This window comes from Suricata suricatta, chromosome 5, assembly GCF_006229205.1.
Source record: "Suricata suricatta isolate VVHF042 chromosome 5, meerkat_22Aug2017_6uvM2_HiC, whole genome shotgun sequence".
In the NCBI taxonomy this organism is placed as follows: Eukaryota; Metazoa; Chordata; class Mammalia; order Carnivora; family Herpestidae; genus Suricata; species Suricata suricatta.
This window is the reverse complement of record NC_043704.1, coordinates 31,608,724-31,627,811: the sequence shown is the minus strand read 5'-3', so window position 1 is coordinate 31,627,811 and position 19,088 is coordinate 31,608,724. Positions and strand designations below refer to the sequence as shown.

Here is a 19,088-nt window from a genome sequence, read left to right as displayed (position 1 = left end):
ATATCAAATAGACCCTACTGGTAAGAGTGGGAAAATAAAGGGAGTTGGCCAGAGATAGGGCAGGAGAGGTGACGATATTCCAGATCATGCAGGGCCTCATCAGCCCCGAGGAGTGTAAGTGACGGACAGTCACTCAGACGTTTTCTACGGGGAATAATATCACCTTTAGCTGCCAATTTTCCTCTTTTGTTGAGGCTACCTCAATAATCTACCTCAGTGAGTTGTAAACTGAAGACCTTGTTTTGGAAATCCTGTACACTCTGATAGGAATATCCCTTCAAAATATTGTTTATATTGTAGTATAAACAGGCACCCTACAATTTTTTAGTATTAGAAGATAGCATTGGTTAAATTTGTGTTCCCATCTATTGACCAGGCAAACACCTATCTGACCTGAAAAAATACACTGCTCCAAAATGATGGCATTTTGATCTCTTTCATATGTTGGAGATCAGAGTTAGATTTCATTTGAAAAAAATAAAGTGAAAAGGTTCTTTTGTGTACAAAGTTTGCAACCCGTGGTCCCAGTTGGATTCAGTGCTTCCAGTTTTTCCCAACTAACCAATCCCACACACCACTTACAAACTGGTCTATGACATCATCAGAACTGTTTGAATAAAACATTCACTTCTGTTCATTAGATTCTGTCCATTAAATGTGTCTAAGCCTCAATCTATCTTTTTAGATGGGTTTTCCAGTTTCTCAACAAGAATGTCCTACTCGAAATAAATTGGTTTGTTTCTTTCTCCTCCTCCTCCTCCTCCTCATTATTATTTTTTTAATAAGCTTTTCCATTATGGTCTATTAGTTTAAAGAATTCAACATATTTTTAATAAGCTGAACTCCTCCAATTTCCCCTATCTTAATCTTACAATTCCTTCAAGCCACAGGCTATATCCCATATTTTTTATAAAGATTTCCCTGATAAGACCAACTAGCACTGATATATTACTCTTCTGAACTTGCACTGACATTTTTGCACATTTACTTGAAAATGGAATACACACTATGTTATACCATTCCCAACATTGGTTTATTTAACTACTGTCTAGTTTATTTTAGAATTTAACCTTTCACATATTAATAGTGTCTTTTCCTCAAGTGGATTTATGTTACATTAAAGTTATGACACTGAATTACTTCTGTTTGGCCACACCTGACATAGTACTTTAAAAATAGCAGATGATAAGCCTGTTTATTGATTTGAAATGAAAACACACAAATTGATTCATTAATAAGCATGCTCATGATTTGCAATGACATGAATAGAGGTACAGAGTATAATGCTCAGTGAAGTCGGTCAGTCAGAGAAAGATAAATGCCATATGGTTTTACTCATATGTGGAATTTAAAAAATGAGCAAAGAGAAAAAAGAAAAAGGAAGAGACAAACCAAGAAACACTCTTAGGTATAGAGAACAAACTGATGGTTACCAGAGGGGAGTGGGTAGGGAAACGGGTGAAACAGGTGATGTGGATTAAGGAGTGCATTTGTTGTGATGAGCACTGGGTATTGAATGGAAATGTTGAATCAGTATATTGTGCATCTGAAACTAAGATTACATTATATGTTAACTATATCAAAAATTAAAATAAAAAAACCCAGAATGTTTAAGATTCTTTCTGTAACTTAATTTTTGACTTTAAATGGTATATTATAAAGTCAAACAAATATATTTGAGAATCCTAAAAATTAAGACAAAAATGAAACACCTGCCCATTTTCAGTATGGAATGTGAGGGCTATTATACTTCATCTATAGCTATAATTAAATTTACTCCATAAAATATCACATTTTTGTTCCATAAATTAGAGCATGTATTTCCTTTGCTTACACTGGCTTATTGCAAGAGATTTCCTACATTTGAATAAATAAAGAACATGTTTGTATATTCAATCTTTCAATTATTCTCTAAAATTTCCCTACTTCATAAGTAGTAAACTATCCTTGCTTCCAGTAATCTAAAGGGAGTATACATAAGGAATGAAAATATGTAGACAGCATGAGAGAAACAAGAAATAATGTTATATGTATCATATGTTAAGGTTACATAGAAAAAAATTGTAATTAGTTGTACTCAACTCATGTTTTGTTATTCAAATACCATCAGGAAAAAGAGAATCTAACCAAAATTTATACAAACACATTGCATAATGTATTAAATGACTACAAAAGTTCCCAGTAGCCATTGCACGTAACTAGAATGAGTGTTTATCATCACTTTCTCTGAGTCTTTTCTACCAGGGCAGTCTAGAACTCCACCTATGCAGAACACAAGCAAAAACAACCATGGGATTCCTCTTAGAGGTTTGAGCAAGAAGAGAAAAATAGAGATGAAGATAAAAGAAAGACTGGAAGAAGGATGTGGCAGAAGAGATGAAGGAAATTTGGGACACAGAGCACATCGTATGGTGGGGAGGGTTTTTCACCCTCTCTGAGGTATCCACATCTTAATCCATTCCACAGCAACAAAGGCTTGGTTTCAGGCTGTTTCTGAAAGTAACAGATGATTCTTTAAAGGTTATCAAGGGTAGCTTTGGTTTTAGTATTTTCTTCACATTTACATATATATATCTTATTTGAGTGATGGAGTTTCAACTTTTCTTGTAGTAGCATAAAGAAGACTGTGAATATGTTCCTGATGCCAAACCAAAGGTATTTTGGGCCAACCATTCCTAGAAAAAATCTTGTTTTGTTTTGTTTTATTTACTGTCAGTGAAGTATGAGGCATCATGTTATCTGTCTTGCCTGGGTAGTAATGAGAAAGATGACAACAAATCAATGCTGCATATGAACTAAGTAGTTAAAGGCCAGATACAAATACTGAATTACTAATAAAAATACAATACAGTTCAAAACCCGCAAAAGCTTGTCAATCTCTAATTGTAGCTACAAAGAAAAACACCACATTTCTATTGAATCCCCACTGAATTCTCCCTTGCATCATATGATTACATTAAAATTACATTATATTTATAGTTAAGGGTGAATATATTGTGATACATTTTTAACCAAGCTGAGAGGGGCATATTGATCAGAGAACATTTACCATTTTTGTTTTAATATTGAATTAACAGTTATATACTTTCCTATTTGGACAATGACTTGATAACTTTTGATATTTAGTTCTGTGGGGGAAAATGGCCCAAGAAAGGCTTAGAAAGAAATTTGATAAAATCGAAGCTTTAGAAACAATATTAAACATTGTAATAAAGAAACAAGAGATAATCTTGAAAAGATTGTCTGGACTAGGTATGTTTGTTCTGGGCTAGGTATGTTTCCAAATTCTATCTCTTTCCCTCTATTCCACTGCCATTGCCTTATCTTACTGTCTTATCATTTTCATGATATTGGCTATTCTGCTTCAGTATCCCGAATATCATTTAACTGCCCTAGCCTTGTGTCCTTTAATTCATTATCCATATCCAAAGATCAGACTCCCTATATGACATACAACTCTTCACAACTGGCTTAAGACACCTTTACAGATTATCTCCTACTCTGAATATTTCAAAGTCAACAAATCTCAAACCAGTTGCTGAAGGATACACACAAGAAATTAGAATAGGATGTGATGAGTACGGCAACAGAGAAGCAAGCTTAAGGAATAAAAAAACTTCAAGAAAGGCAAGTAACCGTAATTAGAATAGGATGGGGTTTTGAAGGAAGAATGGAAAGTACTAAAGGAAAACTAATGGGGCCTTTCATTTTCATTCTCATCTTTTATTTTATTTCTATTTTTTTCCCTTTGGCTACAGAAATTTCTCTCCATCTGTACAGCAAATGGTGATTTTAGTAAATTAGTAACACTTTGTTGTAGTCATTGGTTAACAGTTTACTCTGGAGCCTAGGCTACTTTATGTTAGGGACCAATTCTCGTTATCTTTGTCCCTTTTGCTTCAGAAAGCTCAGAGCCGGCATACAGCAACCACCAAACTCTGGGTAGTATTATTTATGGATAAATGATTCAAGGTTCACCTCAACACTGAACTATCAGATTTCCCCAACCTTACCTGGCATACATGGTTATCCTTTCTAGAATGCAAAGTATTATTTTGTATACATTGCTCACCTAGGGCTTATCATGCAAAATAGTTTATGAGTGAGTGTGTGTGTGTGTGTGTGTGTGTGTGTGTGTGTGTTTTCTGTTATCTACCTACCACTCCTGTGAACCTCCTAGATGAGGGAACAGATCTTCCTGAATAACTGTGTGTTTATTTTTTTCATCTCTGTTACTTTTCTTCCTGGCGCTGGGCTTAGCACTTGTTATATACTTGAGGAAAAAAATGTGTGTTGAATAAGTTCTCAAGTATGATATATTAAAAATAACAAAAATAAAAATTATATATCTCCATAACAAGTACAGTTGCAGAATTGCTGATTGTTAAAATAAAAAATTATTAAAAACCAAGAAGTGACATCCAAACCTTCTGTTGTTTGTATTTCAAGAGAACCTTGGGGCACCTGGGTGATCTAGTCAGATAAGCATCTGACTTTGATCGCAGCTCAGGTCATGATCTTACAGTTGGTGCAATCAAGCCCCACATTAGGCTCTGTGCTGATAGCACAAAGCCTGCTTGGGATTCTTTCTCTCTCTTTCTTCCCCTCTACCACTGGTTCTCTCTCTCTCCTTCTCCCTCTCTCTTTCTCTCTTTTATAAATAACAACACCCAAAAAACACCTTAAAAAAGTATGAATTTCAAAATAAGTCATATAAACAATTCTATAGAACTCATCTGTAAAATATTCTATGTTAATATCATGAATAGCAGATCATAAAATAATCTAAGAAGTCTTTAACAATCTTTATTTTCCAATAGTAAAAAACAAAATAGTATAAAGAATATATCAAGAAAAGGATAAAGTCATCATAAGCCTACTAATTTTAATTTATTCTTGTCATATTGATTTTAAATATGTGTTGTCATTACCAATAATTGAAACAAGAACTTTGAGGTATTAACCTTTGAAAAACTGAATCCAGAGAATAAAAAAATTAAATTTTTCTGTCAGTTTACTGATAAATTAGACTTTACTATTTTTGTTAAGAGTGATAATTTTTATTCCAGGAAATACTAGGTACTTAAGGTAAATAATTCAAAGGTTCTTAAAAACCAAATTATAAGCCCCAAAGGCTTTTAGTACATATAATCAAAATATATATTTCTTTACCTAGCTAAAGTAGCCAATGGATTTTTAGACATCTTAAAAAAAAGCTTTTCTAATATCATATATTCTGACTATTAAAATAATGGTTATAGTTATAAAATAATAACTTTATGTTGATTTGAACTTGATGTTCAGAAAATAATTTATATCAAAAAAAAGTCTTCAGCAATGTATATTATTTCATTCATCAAATAAATATTTCTAATTCTACTGCTGGGTAATAAAAACAAGTGAGAAGTTTAGCATTTTTGGGGAACAAATTAGTTTTATTTCAAGGGGTAATAGCTATTATAGTCTATTTTTAAGTAGAGAGTGGGAAAAGAAAAAAAAAGATTTCAAACTACCTACAATATTCATGTGATCTGAGTTCAGAATTTTATGCTTATACATGTTTGACAGTACTATTTACTCTTCCCAATTTGCAAGCTCTATTTTCCCATTTCCTGAATTCAGCCTTGAAAATGCAGATTCCTGAGCCCTGGATATCCTCTTCTTGTGGAATACACATCTTTGTTTTTTCCCTTTGACAGGCTCCATGTGACACATGACCTGGGCACGTTTACGTTATTGATATGTATTACATAATATCAGATGCAAAATTTAACTTTCTAAAAGTTAGAAAATTTATTTCCTATTTCAAATATGAACTTTTTAAAAGTGTAAAATAATAATGATATTTATATAAATAAGAATTCTAATCCTACAGAAGGAAGTAAAGCCTTTTTGAGGAAAAGAAAGACATAGGGAAAAAATATAAAAGTATGTATATGAATATATAAGTGTGTGTGTGTGTGTACACAAGCATATCTACCTATTACCTGTGTGTATAATGTATATAGATAGTATATATGTATTATGTAATCAAAAAAAGGTAAATGAGGTAATTTGAAGGAAGCGAATGCTATGACATAAGAAGTTCCAATTAAGAAAATTAATCTGGAGATATCTAAGATAGCTCTTATTTAAAAAGAAAAGGACAGGGCAACTGGGTAAGTCAGTCAGTTAAGTGTCCAACTCTGGAGTTTTGCTCAGGCCGTGATCTCATGGTTCCTGAGTTCAAGCCCCACATCCATCTCTGTGCTGACATCAGGGAGCCTGCTCTCTCTGTAGCCCTCCCCACCCCCAACTTGTGTGTTCTTTCTCTAGTGCTCTCTCTCTCTCAAAATTAATAAATAAACTTTAAAAAAGATTTAAAAAGAAAGAAAGAAAGAAAGAAAGAAAGAAAGAAAGAAAGAAAGAAAGAAAGAAAGAAAAGGAAGCACTCAGTTGTTTTTTCAATCATTTACACATCCAACTCTTGATTTCAGCTTGGGCCATGATCTCAGTCTGTGGGATTGAGCCCCGTTTGGACTCTATGCTGACAAGTGCAGAGCCTGCTTGGGATTCTCTCCTTCACTCTCTGCCCCTCCCCCTGTCCTCGCTTTCTCTCTCTTTCATGCATGTGTGCACATAAACTCTCTCAAAATAAATAAACTTTTGAAAAATAAAAAGAAAAGAAAATGGAGCAAAGAATTATGTGCTGTGATCTTTGCATAACACAAAACAGGGAATAAAACCATTAATCAAATAAACCGAGGTGCCTTAGTATCTAAATATGTCTAAATTAAAAAAATACTTGGAAAATGAAAAGCTGCCTTTATTCTGCATTTTTCAGTTTCAGTCAAAAGCAGTTGTGACCTGGGAACTTGTGAGGAAGACAGAACAGTTAGAATGATTAAAATAGAAGAAAAAAAAAAGACTGAGTATGTTTCTCCTCACTTGCTATTTTTTTAATCAGAGAATAAAAAGTATTGATTTTTGTCTGCTTTAAACTCAATTAACACTTTAACAGAGGCAGACTAACCCTTGTGACATATTTGGGAATGAATAAGGAAATCGGTCACATTTAAAGGCCCTTGAAGGAAATTTTCCAACTTAAGAGAGGTTTTGTTACAGAGAGCATTGGCTTGAACCTCTTTCATCGTTCCAGCCCTTAAATTCCCATCAGAGCTGATGATTAAAGTCCTTACAATTACACCATGTGATGGAGCTCAACAGTGGGTGCTCCACTATGGCCAGACACCGAGTGAGAGATGATGAAGAAGGCAATTTTAATTCCCTTTTCAGCCCTGCTCAGGAGTGGCTCTTTAGTTCACAGAGCTGTGGGCACTTGCTTTCAAACTAACAAGCAATATTATAAATGGAGGCTGCATTATCATGATTGCAGACAATCTAAGGCACTTGACAGCCAAGGATTCTAAGTTCTCAATATGTGCTGTGTTGTATTTATCAGCTAAAATACAGAGGTGGTGCAAACAACAGTAGTAGGGGTGGGAGAAGGGCAGTGAGCAGGGTGGGAAGGGGGCAGGGAAAACAGTAAGAGAAACTCAGATAAAGACAAAAAAAAAAAAAGCACACTAAAGAGAAGAGGATCTCCCTGGGCATTTTGTTAGCATATAAAACAATTTACCCATTTTCTTGCTGTTCCACTGCGTAGTGTTCCAGCTCTGTACCAGGAAGGGGCTGGACTGGGGGAGGAGGTAGAGGAACATTGGCCCAGGTCGATCCATTGTTTTTCTGAGGTTTAGAAGAGTTTTTATTTTTCTTCTTTTTTCCACCTTTCCCACCTGAAAGTAATAATGCGTTTATTCAGATATACCAAATATCAGAAGAAACAGAGTCATTGGATGGGAAGATGTATTTATGCTTTTGAAACACCACCATCAGTATGTTACATTTGTTAAACACCAAAAACAATGAAATGATTAATCAGGAAATATTTTTATAAATCGCTCAAAATTATATTGTTTCTTCCCCAGTGTATGAACTACAGAGCTGAATAAACCAAAAACATGGCTGCTGGAGCAAAAGCCCACTTATTGATTTATTCTCGTCTGCTGCCTCTACGTTTTCATTGTTAGACGAAATAATGGGCCATAACAAATCTTTCAAATGTCAGATTTCAGTGCGTTTATAATGCTCTTTTGCATAATCTCTCTCAGTGGAAAATTCAGTGTCTCAGGATACAGGCTAAACTTTTCCATTAGAATTTACTCAATTTAATTAATCCAGGAGAGTACAGTTTTCTCTCAAAAGTGACTGATAAAAATCAATCAACTATAATCTGGATACTTATATATCTTTCACAATGATAAGTTTAATGTAATTTTAAACTAACGAATGGCATAATTATTTTTGCCTATAGTGAGAGTAGTTCCCAGATGTTTTAAGCATAACATTTCCTAAAATTCCAAAAAGAGGGGAATAATTAACAGAAATGCAGTAATCAGTTTCAGTACTATTGTTAATACAAATGAGTTCATGCACATAACCTGAGCAAAAAATAACTTGGCATAGCGTATGAGCCAAATTTGGAATGACTGGAGCTTGATGAAATATAAAAATAAAGGGTCATACTTTTCACTCTTCCAAAATTTAAATAAATCAAATTTCTTCCTAAATGGCCCATGGTTGATTTTAAGAACGAGTGCTTCTTAAGCAGAATAAAGGATGTTGTCCAATAGAATCCAAGTAGCTTTCTTCACCCCTACTATGGGCTATAGTTGTATTTCCAAAAATAATGGTATCGACCCCCTTGGGCTTCACTTTTTGGACCTGAAAGTTGTGAGTATCAAATACTTGCAGCAGGGGTATCAATAGATATATTACCAGAAGTTTCATCTCTTTTCTTCAACCAACTGTTAATCTTCATCAGCTAATGGCATCAGCCAATTCATAAAATTATGTATTTAGTAGTGACTTATTGGAGTGTCAGAAAGTGATGTTGCTGTTAAGCTAGACAGAGACACTGTTGCCAATTACATTTTATGTCTGCTTTCCAGGTCCTGTGTACAGATTTAAAAGCTCATCCCTAGAGAAAGAATGCTTTCTTCCTTCTTTTCACTTCCTATTCTGGGCAGAAGGAGAAGTATTTTAAGAGAAAGAAGATCAGGTATCTTCTGCTTTGGGAATAAGAGCTTAACCCTAACCCTAACCCTAACCCTAACCCTCAAAGGTTTGAAGACATATTTCTCATGTACTTGGTAAATTACTCAATAGATATGTCTTTGATTTCCAGACGTGTAAAATAGATACAAAGTTCCTACTTCTACGGGGATAGTTTGAAAGTTAAAAGAGATAAAGCACGGAAAGAGCTCAGATTATACAGAAAGCTCAATAAATGCCACTTATTATTACTCTGTTTCATTTCCTCTATCTTAGAGCAACATGGTTCTATCCATTTTTATAGCCCTTGTCAAGCCTGACTTCTCCAACCCCAATGAGCATCCCAGAAACAATCTCTCAGAATAAAAATAATAAAGTTGCTTGAATATAATTCTCTAATTCTTGATATATCTATAATTTTGTGCTTTAGATGGATGAGCCTTTATCTTTTGTTTCCTGATCATGCACCCAACTCACAAACCAGAATCATATCTTTTGTGTAGTCTCAGAACTATATTTCAATAATTAAAAGAGGAACGGGTTGGGCAATGTGTTTTTGATGACTTTTCCCCCAGTTGTGCATCCTTTATTCCTTATATACTTTTATGTGTACAATGTTTTCTTCACTTTTTACAACACTTTAAAAATGTTATATGATCACTACCAGAACTGAATGACACAAACAGAGAAGTTCTTACATCTCCAGAAGCAAATTCTATAACAGTAAACTTAATTGGACTAAACTAAAAGGGAATGATCACCTCACTCTCACCTCCAAAAGAATGCTTTCTATCAATTTAACTAATGTTATATTCAAATGTAGATGAAGTAGTTAATAGGTGATGAAATAGAGTCCTTTCTGAGTGTTTATGTGGTCCATATTCACAGAGTAAGAGGAAAAAGATTAAATGCAGTAGCTTCACTAGAAATTACTATTTCTGGAGTCTGACCCCAACTCTGCTGAAGTTCTTTTCCAAGTTCATAAAAGGCATTATCAGCTATTACAAATATCAGACTTAAAAATGACTGGGGAGAGGTGCCTTGGTGGCTCAGTCAGTGACCTGACAGGTTCTTGACTTCAGCTTAGGTCGGGATCTCATGGTTCCTGAGATAGAGTCCCTGTTGTCAGGTTCTACACTGACAGTGTAGATCCTGCTTGGGATTTTCTCTCTGTCTCTCACTCTCTCTTTCTCTCTCTTTCTTGCTTGCAGTCTCTCACTCAAAATAAATAAATAAACACTTAAAAAAAATGATTGGGGAAACAAAGCTGATTCCTAGAGGGAATTTGTGAGGGCTTTCCATCTAATGCCCACTTTCTCCTCTTTGGGGGAAATTACGGCTCTGCCATTGTGGGGAGTCTTGATGGGACTATCAATCAGTATGTTTTGTCCTTTCAGGACGAGTGGGTGGCTCAGTCCATTGAGCATTTGACTTCAGCTCAGGTCATGGTCTCACAGTTCACAAGTTCAAACCCTGCATCGGGCTCTTTGCTAACAGCTCAGAGTCTGGAGCCTGCTTCAGATTCTGTGTCTCCCTCTCTCTCTGAACCAACCAACCCCCACCCCCAGCCTCACTCATGCTCTCTCTCTCTCTCTAAAAAATAAACAAACATTAAAAAATTTTTAAAAATATATGTTTTGTCCTCCTTTAGCACGAGCTAAGAGATGGGTTCTTTGCTTGGTGGTGGGCATATGACATAGGTTAAGAAAATTAAATGTTTATCTAAGATCTTAACCTTGAGCTAAGTGAGCCACAGATTGTTGTTGTGACTTGAAGCCAAAGATCTCCAAACATTTTAAAGTGAGAACTGTCTGCATTATGTTTGATGGGAATGTATTTTGAAGACTGGCAACTATATTTCACCCATTTATTTTCAACAAAATGCAAATATTTTAATTGACATTTATGCTGAAAAAATAACTTCTTTATATAGAAAATTATAAAAGTAGCTAATTTTCAAATTAAGCATTTAACTCAATTTTTAACAATACTGGTGTACAAAAATATTTCATTATGACTACTAATATTTTGTTATATATGTGTGTATATATAATTATAATTGCATATAGCTTTGGGGAAATCTGGGTTTTCTTTTATACTTTTTAAAGGTTGTATTTTTAACACAAGTGCTCAAACCATATGTATGGAATAAACTATAAAAGTGCTTCAAAGAGGATGAGAAATTCACCGAAATAATTCAGAAATGTACAATTTTCTTTATTATTGTGATTATTTTAAATTGATTTCATTACTATGTACAAATTAAGAAAATCATATAATATGATATAATTAGATATCCACAGGGCAGTGTGATCTTAAATTTGAGCCTTAGAAAACATCTATGATTTTAAGAATAAAGCAAACTCTGTAATATTAAACTCAATTGCACTAAACTAAAAAGGAATAATCACTTCACTCTCACTTCCTAAAGAATGCTTTCTATCACCAATTTATGTAATTTTGTATTCAAATGTAGATGAAGTAGTTAATATAATTCATAGATATATATAAATGTCACTCAGGAGATTAATGGATTAAAAAAGCAGTAAGCACTATTGTGAATCGTGTTCTGCTTACAATTACTCAAAAGGTAACTTTTAAAACTCAGTGTCAATCAACATATATAGAATATTTAATGAAAGATTCACAAAAGGTCTTAGGTAATTCATGGCTTAAAATATATAGATTTTTAAAATAGGTATACTGCTTGGGACTTTACATGTCTTGATTGAAATAGGCCAAGGATATATTACTTCTTAATTATTCAGTAAAATTGCGGGACACGTTATAAATAAATGACAGTATAACTGACATACAAGGTTATTCAAAATACCCCTCGATATTATTAAGCCAGTTTAAATTCATAACAGATGTTTAAAAGTTTCTGGATTCTATAATGTATCTAATTCTACCAAGAGGTAAGAAGAGTAAATGGCTCATTGTGGAAGCAAGAGAGAGCATTAACATTTCAGACTGAAAGGGTTCTATCTCCTGAGGAAAAGTCATTTAGTAAATGTTACCCTAATGATGTAAAAGAGTTAACTCTTTAGGGTTCAGTAGCCTGTGACATATAACACACTGTAATCCTTTACTAAGAACTGTAGATTAAAAAAAATCATAAAAACAAATGTCATACCATTAACATGAGAAAGTAAGCAAATATGGTGGTGGACTGAATCGAAAGCCATCAGTCATACAATGTGCATGTTATGGTTGCAAGTTAGAGTGTGTCTCCTACAACCTCCTTATTTTAGAGGTGAGGATCCTTGAACCTAGAGGATATCAGTGCTCTTCACTATAATAGGTATATATTTCCATCCAGTGAAAATTTGCCCTGATGTGTGCTATACAATGCCTGATTGTAGATTGTTAGTTTGTCTATCTCCAATACATATTAACGTTGACAACATAAAAGAATTATCAATATGAAAGATCATAATTTTTTAAAGAAATTAATTATGAAGAACAATGTCTGATATTAATGTTCTTGGTTAGCATGGTGGCAGCACCTTCCTCTAAATAATATCATTTAATAGATAATAAATCCTATTAGCTAATATTTGGAAAAGATTTTCCACAAATAAAAAGGCACTTCCCTGGAATATTAATATTATGAAAAATGTCCCAAACAATTTGCGTTTTAGCTGAATTCATCCTTTGCTGACCACATCATGGAACTGAATTTCCTGTATGATCTTTTTTATTTTAAAGTTCTGCTGGCTTTTGAGGTAGGGTTCAAGGCAGATCGAATTCATCTGCTCTTTACTAAATAATTAGTAAAATGACACACTATTTTTGAGTAAATGCAGTGTTGTATACTTAGTACATAGTGACAGTGATTTTTATTTCCCCCCTTCCCAAAACATGATTCCATTAGGATAAACTGCTATTGCCATTTGAAAGATAAATGCCTGACAGTGAGTTGTGATTCAGTATTTCTTCACGGTTGTTAGGAACACAGGTCATATGCTGGTGACAAACAAATATTTCTCCTTACTGTGAAGAGACCAACCTGAGAGACTGCCACTCCTCTCTGAGCTGTTGTGAGAGCTGGTGGTGCTGAAATCCTGTGACTGGTTGTGTGGCATTCTATTAGACAATCCCTCAGCCAATCGGTAGTCAGGGATGTAAAGTAAGGCTAAGGGTTAAAGGGCAGAGGTCATAGTGGCATCATGTGATTAGTTCACAGCACAAGCCCATGCAGAACATGCAGTTAGCAATTCAGAAGCAGATGTCGTGGGACAGTGGAGGGAGGGATGTTTTGTCTATCCTGCCTAATGGAAGTTGAGATGGATTACCGACCACTCTATTGAAAAAGAGCTAAAAGGATGAAACCGATTGGTGTTGGAGTGTGGTGGCAGTGATGGTGGTGGTGGTGGTGGTGGTGGCGGTGGTGGTGGTGGTAGGGATTGTGCAAGGTACTGAATACACATGCCAATAATATTTTTTTAGTTTAGGTAGTGAACCTGGTAATGAGTCACTAAACTGAACAACAAATACTAATTTCTATCTCATGCACAAATGATATGAAAATAACTCCTCAGTCATAGGAACCTGACTCACCATTGTTACCTTTGTTCTGATCAGGTAGAGAATAACCAAATCCCATCAGATCTGTTTTTTGCTGAATCGAGCTTTTCCATTGTGGATCAGGCAGATCGACGGCCAATTCATGTATGCTATTGGAATGCAAGATCTGTGTTGTGGCATATGGGGTAGCCTGTGTTATTTGGCTGGAACTGTTGTAAGTGGTTTTGGTCGTGAAGTCAATGCTGCTATAAATGGCCCCATCTGAGAGCATTGTTGCTGTTTTATCCCCTTGGCCTGGAACTGGTGGCAGCACATCTGTGGTGAACATAGGGAAATGAAACAATTTAACGATGCACAGGAAGCCCCAAACTATCAGGACTGAAGATGAAAAATAAATGTGTCATGCCGCACGTTTGCATTTCAGCTGAGATGGGCTTTATGAGCCAATGAAGGGGAGATGATGTACAGCCATCGCCAAGCTCTTGGCCTCAGTGACAGGCAGGCCTACCGCTCGCCCTTCACGTCTCACTGCTTAACACATCCCTCCCCCCATTTTCCTCAACCATGAATGAGATGTTCGGACTATTTCACTACTGAAAACTGCTTTCAGTTCTTCATACTGCTTTTAGAACCAACGGCGTAGTTTAGCTCTTTACCGAAGCAATAGTAAAAGTGAATCTACAAATTATGGATGAAAACATCTTTTTTCCATTTTGATCCCAAAAGACAGAGAATATAAGTACTGAATAGATGCACATTTTCGAAAATTATACTATCCAAGCAGACTATGAGATGCATTTTTCTCAAGTCCCAACTTGCTGTTTATCTGATTTGGTTTCATAGTTCTGGTATGGAGTAGAACTGATGGAAGCATTTTTCCCCCCTCCGATGACAAAGGCAAATTTTCATGAATAAGTCATTTTCACAATACAGCAGGATTTAACTATAGGAAAAGCAATCTGAGTGATCAGTGAGTTTAATTTATGCTCCTAACTCTCAGTGAGTTTAATTTATGCTGCTAACTCTTAGAAGCGGAGAATTACAGTTTCAAGTTTTAATACAGCAGGAGTAAAATTAAATTTTAGGAACAACACTGAATATCAATCAGTCCATTTATCTTTTGGTGTGCTGAATTATCTTTACATGATGTTTTATAGTTCAGAACTTCCATCTCGCTCCTGAGCTCTTAGTTTTCCTTTTATTAGAAAAAAGATACTAGAATTAAAACAACAACAATACTACTAAATGGCAGGTTTTCAATCACATAGAGTTAAAAGTGAATCTAATGATAGTATATTCCTTAATAATCTATGTTCTGAAAGCCACACTTCATAGGACTTGAGGTCATCAACCCACTTGATTTCTGCAATTATAGGAAATTCTCAACTAGTTGTAGTAGTGTAATATTAAGTAATAAGTCTAACTACTGTGTTATCAAAACTAAATTATCATTGCAAGAAAAAAGTGGAAGCAGAAACTGAGTCAAAATATCCGAAAAGTTTTAGGCTTGATGATACCTAATAGTACTTGAAATAAAACAAAGATTCTTATAAAAATAATAATTTGGGGGCACCTGAGTGACTCAGTCAGTTGAGTGCCTGAATCTTGATTTTGGTCATGATCTCACAGTTTGTGAGACCAAGCTCTGCATCAGGCTCTGCACTGACAGTGAAGAGCCTGCTTGGGATTCTTTCTCCCCACTTCTCTCTGCTCCTCTTTTTCCCACTTGTTTCTTTAGCATTTTACGAAAGCTAAAAATTATCTTCTTCAGCCTTAGCAACAAGACATTTATTTATTTATTTATTTATTTATTTAAAGTTTATTTTTGAGAGGGCCTGAGGAGGGAAGGGGCAGAGAGAGGAGACAGAGAATCCCAAGCAGGCTCTGGGTTGTGAAAGCAGAGCCCCATGTGGGTTCTGAACCCACAAACTGTGGGATTATGACCTGAGCTGAAATCAAGAGTTGGATGATTAATCAACTGACCCACCCAGGCACCCCAGCAATAAGACATTTATAATGCATTTTGTGCACTGTATAATTTAGGTCTTTTGGAATTCTAACTTGCTTTTCAATGAAGTGGATATATACTTTATCAAAGTAAATATTTTAAATGCATATCAGTGGATTTATTAAAGATATTCAAATACATAATACTTCACAAAGTTGTACAAACAAGTAAAATTGTTTTTGTAGTTCCAGAACCCTTAACTACTTTTTGGTCCTTGTTGCTTTTACTTATAATTAGAAAGTTTGATAATGAAAAAGTGTACTTCATTTTCAAATGTCAATTTCATTTTCATTCTCAAAAACATTTCATACTTAGTAATATATCAAAATTATGAAAAGAGATCCTTCACTCTGCAGATATTTTCAGAGTGTTGTTTCTGCCACCTCTGCCATTATTCACTGATAATATTAACTGGATAGACAGGTTTCTCCAGCATGGACCCTAATTTCCCAAAACCTTGATCTTGAGACCTTCCAAAACTTTGTATTTAGACTGTGAGCCACATCAACCGCAAGTTGTTGAAATGGTTGCATGTTCACATGTTTAAAAGTGGAAAAAAGTTGCCTGAGAATCTAACCCTATAGAATGTTTTTCTGCAACAACTAAAGCTAAAGCGCCAGAAATAGACTCTCTCTTCCTGCTGTATGAAATTAGCCAGTCTTCAAGTCCAAGTGCTTCTCTATTGACTTGGGGGCTACCTATTTCCTTCAAATATTATTTGATCACTCGTACATTTTCGAAAACTCAACTGAATTATATCCAAACACAGAAATATTGAAATATCAGAAGATTCTACATGAATATCTGGGTGTAGGAAAGTACTCTATTATACCAGATGGTTGGGAACTCTGGAACAGCCTTCCTCCCACAAACAGGACATGAATAGGCGCTTCCATCTATAGGCAGGACCTTCCATTTTCCATTTCTTACAGTCGACACATACCTTTCCTGAGTGCTTTAGGCTGACTGGCACTTGTTAACAGTGGAGTTTGAAACCTATGAATTATAGAAACCCTTCCATCCAGGTGGAATCACTCCTGATTCATTTTTCAGCTTTTAGCAACTTAGTGATCTGTGCATTTATTTCTTTTGGCCTGGTACACCTTCATCCATGAATATCTCCTTCATGGGATGGTAAGATACTTAGGAATAGGAACATATGGGATTTATGTCTGGATTTCCATAATTCCTCACCTAGTGCTTTGCAGAGGGTAAGCACTCCCTGAATGATTAAATTGATCTTCTATAGTTTGTATTGACGAAATGCAGATGTGCCATAATTAGTAACTTTATTATTCAAAATACTGTTTTCCATACATTTAAACATGTATTAGTAATCTGTTCTTAAAAGGAAAATGTCAGTATCCACAAGAGTTCTTTTAAGTGAGTATAGTTATACAATCATTCATGCGAATCTACCTTGAGAATTGCAGAACAGTGCATATAAAATAACGTAGACTTTAAAATGTGTTAGACATACATTCTATACCTAGATCTCCAGTTAGTTATTTTGATAAACCTTGGTTTCTTGGCCTTTAAAATGTAAATATTATTATCAATTATCTATGCTACATATTTATTATGCAATGAAAATGAAAAAATATGTACAACAAATCCTGCCTACTCCCGGTACACTGTAAATGCTTAACATACCCATCACCCTGGAAGGAAACCTTGCAAAAACTTTTTCTTGGCCTTGATGTCCACCTGTGAAATATTTCATATCATAAAAGTGAGGTGGATATGGAAGATAAACCTTGAAAATCTGTAGATGTATCCTTTGGCTAAATTAGACTGTGACATTTTAGATATTAGTGTAGCCTGCTACAAACTGAGAAAAGCAAAAAACAAAACAAAACATTTTCCTTCTTTAGGCATTCATTTCTTGATGTTAAGACACTAATCACATACAAATATAGCAAGAAAAAGAGGCATCTAATCCTTGATAATAAAGGCTTTCAGAACAGAATTTTTTTTTTTTACAACATCATTCTGGGTAAGGTAGAGAAGTCATCTGCTCTCTTGGTGAAGAGATGCTCAGATACAGAACCCACCCATGGAAAAAATCATAGACTGTAATTATAGGGCTCAGTGTTTGGTCACTAGGAGAGGCAGCTACTTTCAGAGGCTCTGGACAAGTAAGATTTCTAAATGGGGTGGTTACAGAGGACAATCAAGAAGCTGAAGAGTCATATTTTTTATTTTCTTATTTACTACACTGATGCCTGGTCATCACGGTGTTTGTATGTCAAGCTTTGTGCTAAACCTGTATATATAATCAACCACTTAATCCTCATTGTATACCTATAAAATGGGGATTGTTATTTTCTGTATTTTATTTGAAGAATGCGAAAATTCTCCCTTTCTTAAAGTTAGTATTGACAGAATGCATACTTATGCAATAATTAGTAACTTTGTTATTTCAAGTACTATTTTAATTATATTCAAACATGCATTGGCATTCCATCAGTGAAGAGAAAATGGCAGTGTCCATAATTATTCTTCTAAGTCAGTAGGTTTATGCACTCATGTCTGTGAAATCCACATTTGAAGCTTATAATAGTGTAGCCTGGCCCTGGGTTCAGCATTAATTTCACCTAGACGTGTGGAATTCCTCTAGGAGACTCATCCACACTCACTTGGATCATAGCTCTATTCTCCTAATTAATTACCCCATTTTCTACGCTAACTCCATTCCTTACCCAGCAGCAGGCTGGATGACTTAACACTGTACTTGGATCCTAGCATTCCCCTCTTACAAATCCATTGATGCCTCTGACTACCTTTTGGACAAAAGTTTAAAGTCTCTGTGTGGCATAGAAGGTCCTCTGTTATCTGGTCTTCTGTACTTCCGTTTGATTTGTTTTTACCACTTCTGTTGTCTCGTACTTTATATTCACTAGAAAATCCATTCTTTTGTCAATTAAGTCTGTCTTTCTTATTTATAAACCTTAAATGGTTGTTTCTTCTCCACATTTACCCACAATTCTGACTAATCTCTACCTCTCCTTCAGATGTCAACTTAAGCAACACTCTGTTCCTAGAACTTTCTTACTCCCAAGGGGAAGCTTTCTCATGCTGGGTACTGGCAAGATAGCGCCAGACCATGTACCGTCGACCAAACTTTCCGCCAATGGCAAAGTCAAATATTTCTGCCAAACTAAACACTGAGATCACTGACTTCTCCAGTCTCATCTTTCTCTAAATCCACCACTCTCCTTTTGAATGGATAAAAAGGTGGCAGTAGGGAGTGTGGAATTATTTATAGTCTGTCAAATTCTGTCTCTTTATAAAGACCTGTGGAGAGGATTGTGGCACCAAATTTGGAAGACCTTAGCATATCAGCTACTTAGCACCTTTTTGTCTCTTATTTGGGCCACTCATTATCAATTGTAGAACTACATTTAAATTCTCTCTCAACATGTCTTATTTATTTAAATGTCTATGCTGCAAGATC

General features: G+C 35.1%; 1 protein-coding gene across 1 annotated transcript in view; it reads right to left on the bottom strand.

The window, feature by feature from the left end:
- ROBO2 (roundabout guidance receptor 2) overlaps positions 1-19,088 on the bottom strand; it is a 591,892-nt gene that overhangs the window by 36,304 nt on the left and 536,500 nt on the right. The window contains exons 21-23 of the mRNA XM_029939142.1: positions 13,657-13,938; positions 13,106-13,231; positions 7,619-7,775 (exon numbers count right to left, since the gene is read on the bottom strand). Coding sequence (XP_029795002.1) covers positions 7,619-7,775; positions 13,106-13,231; positions 13,657-13,938 — 565 coding nt within the window. The remainder of the gene's footprint in view (positions 1-7,618; positions 7,776-13,105; positions 13,232-13,656; positions 13,939-19,088) is intronic.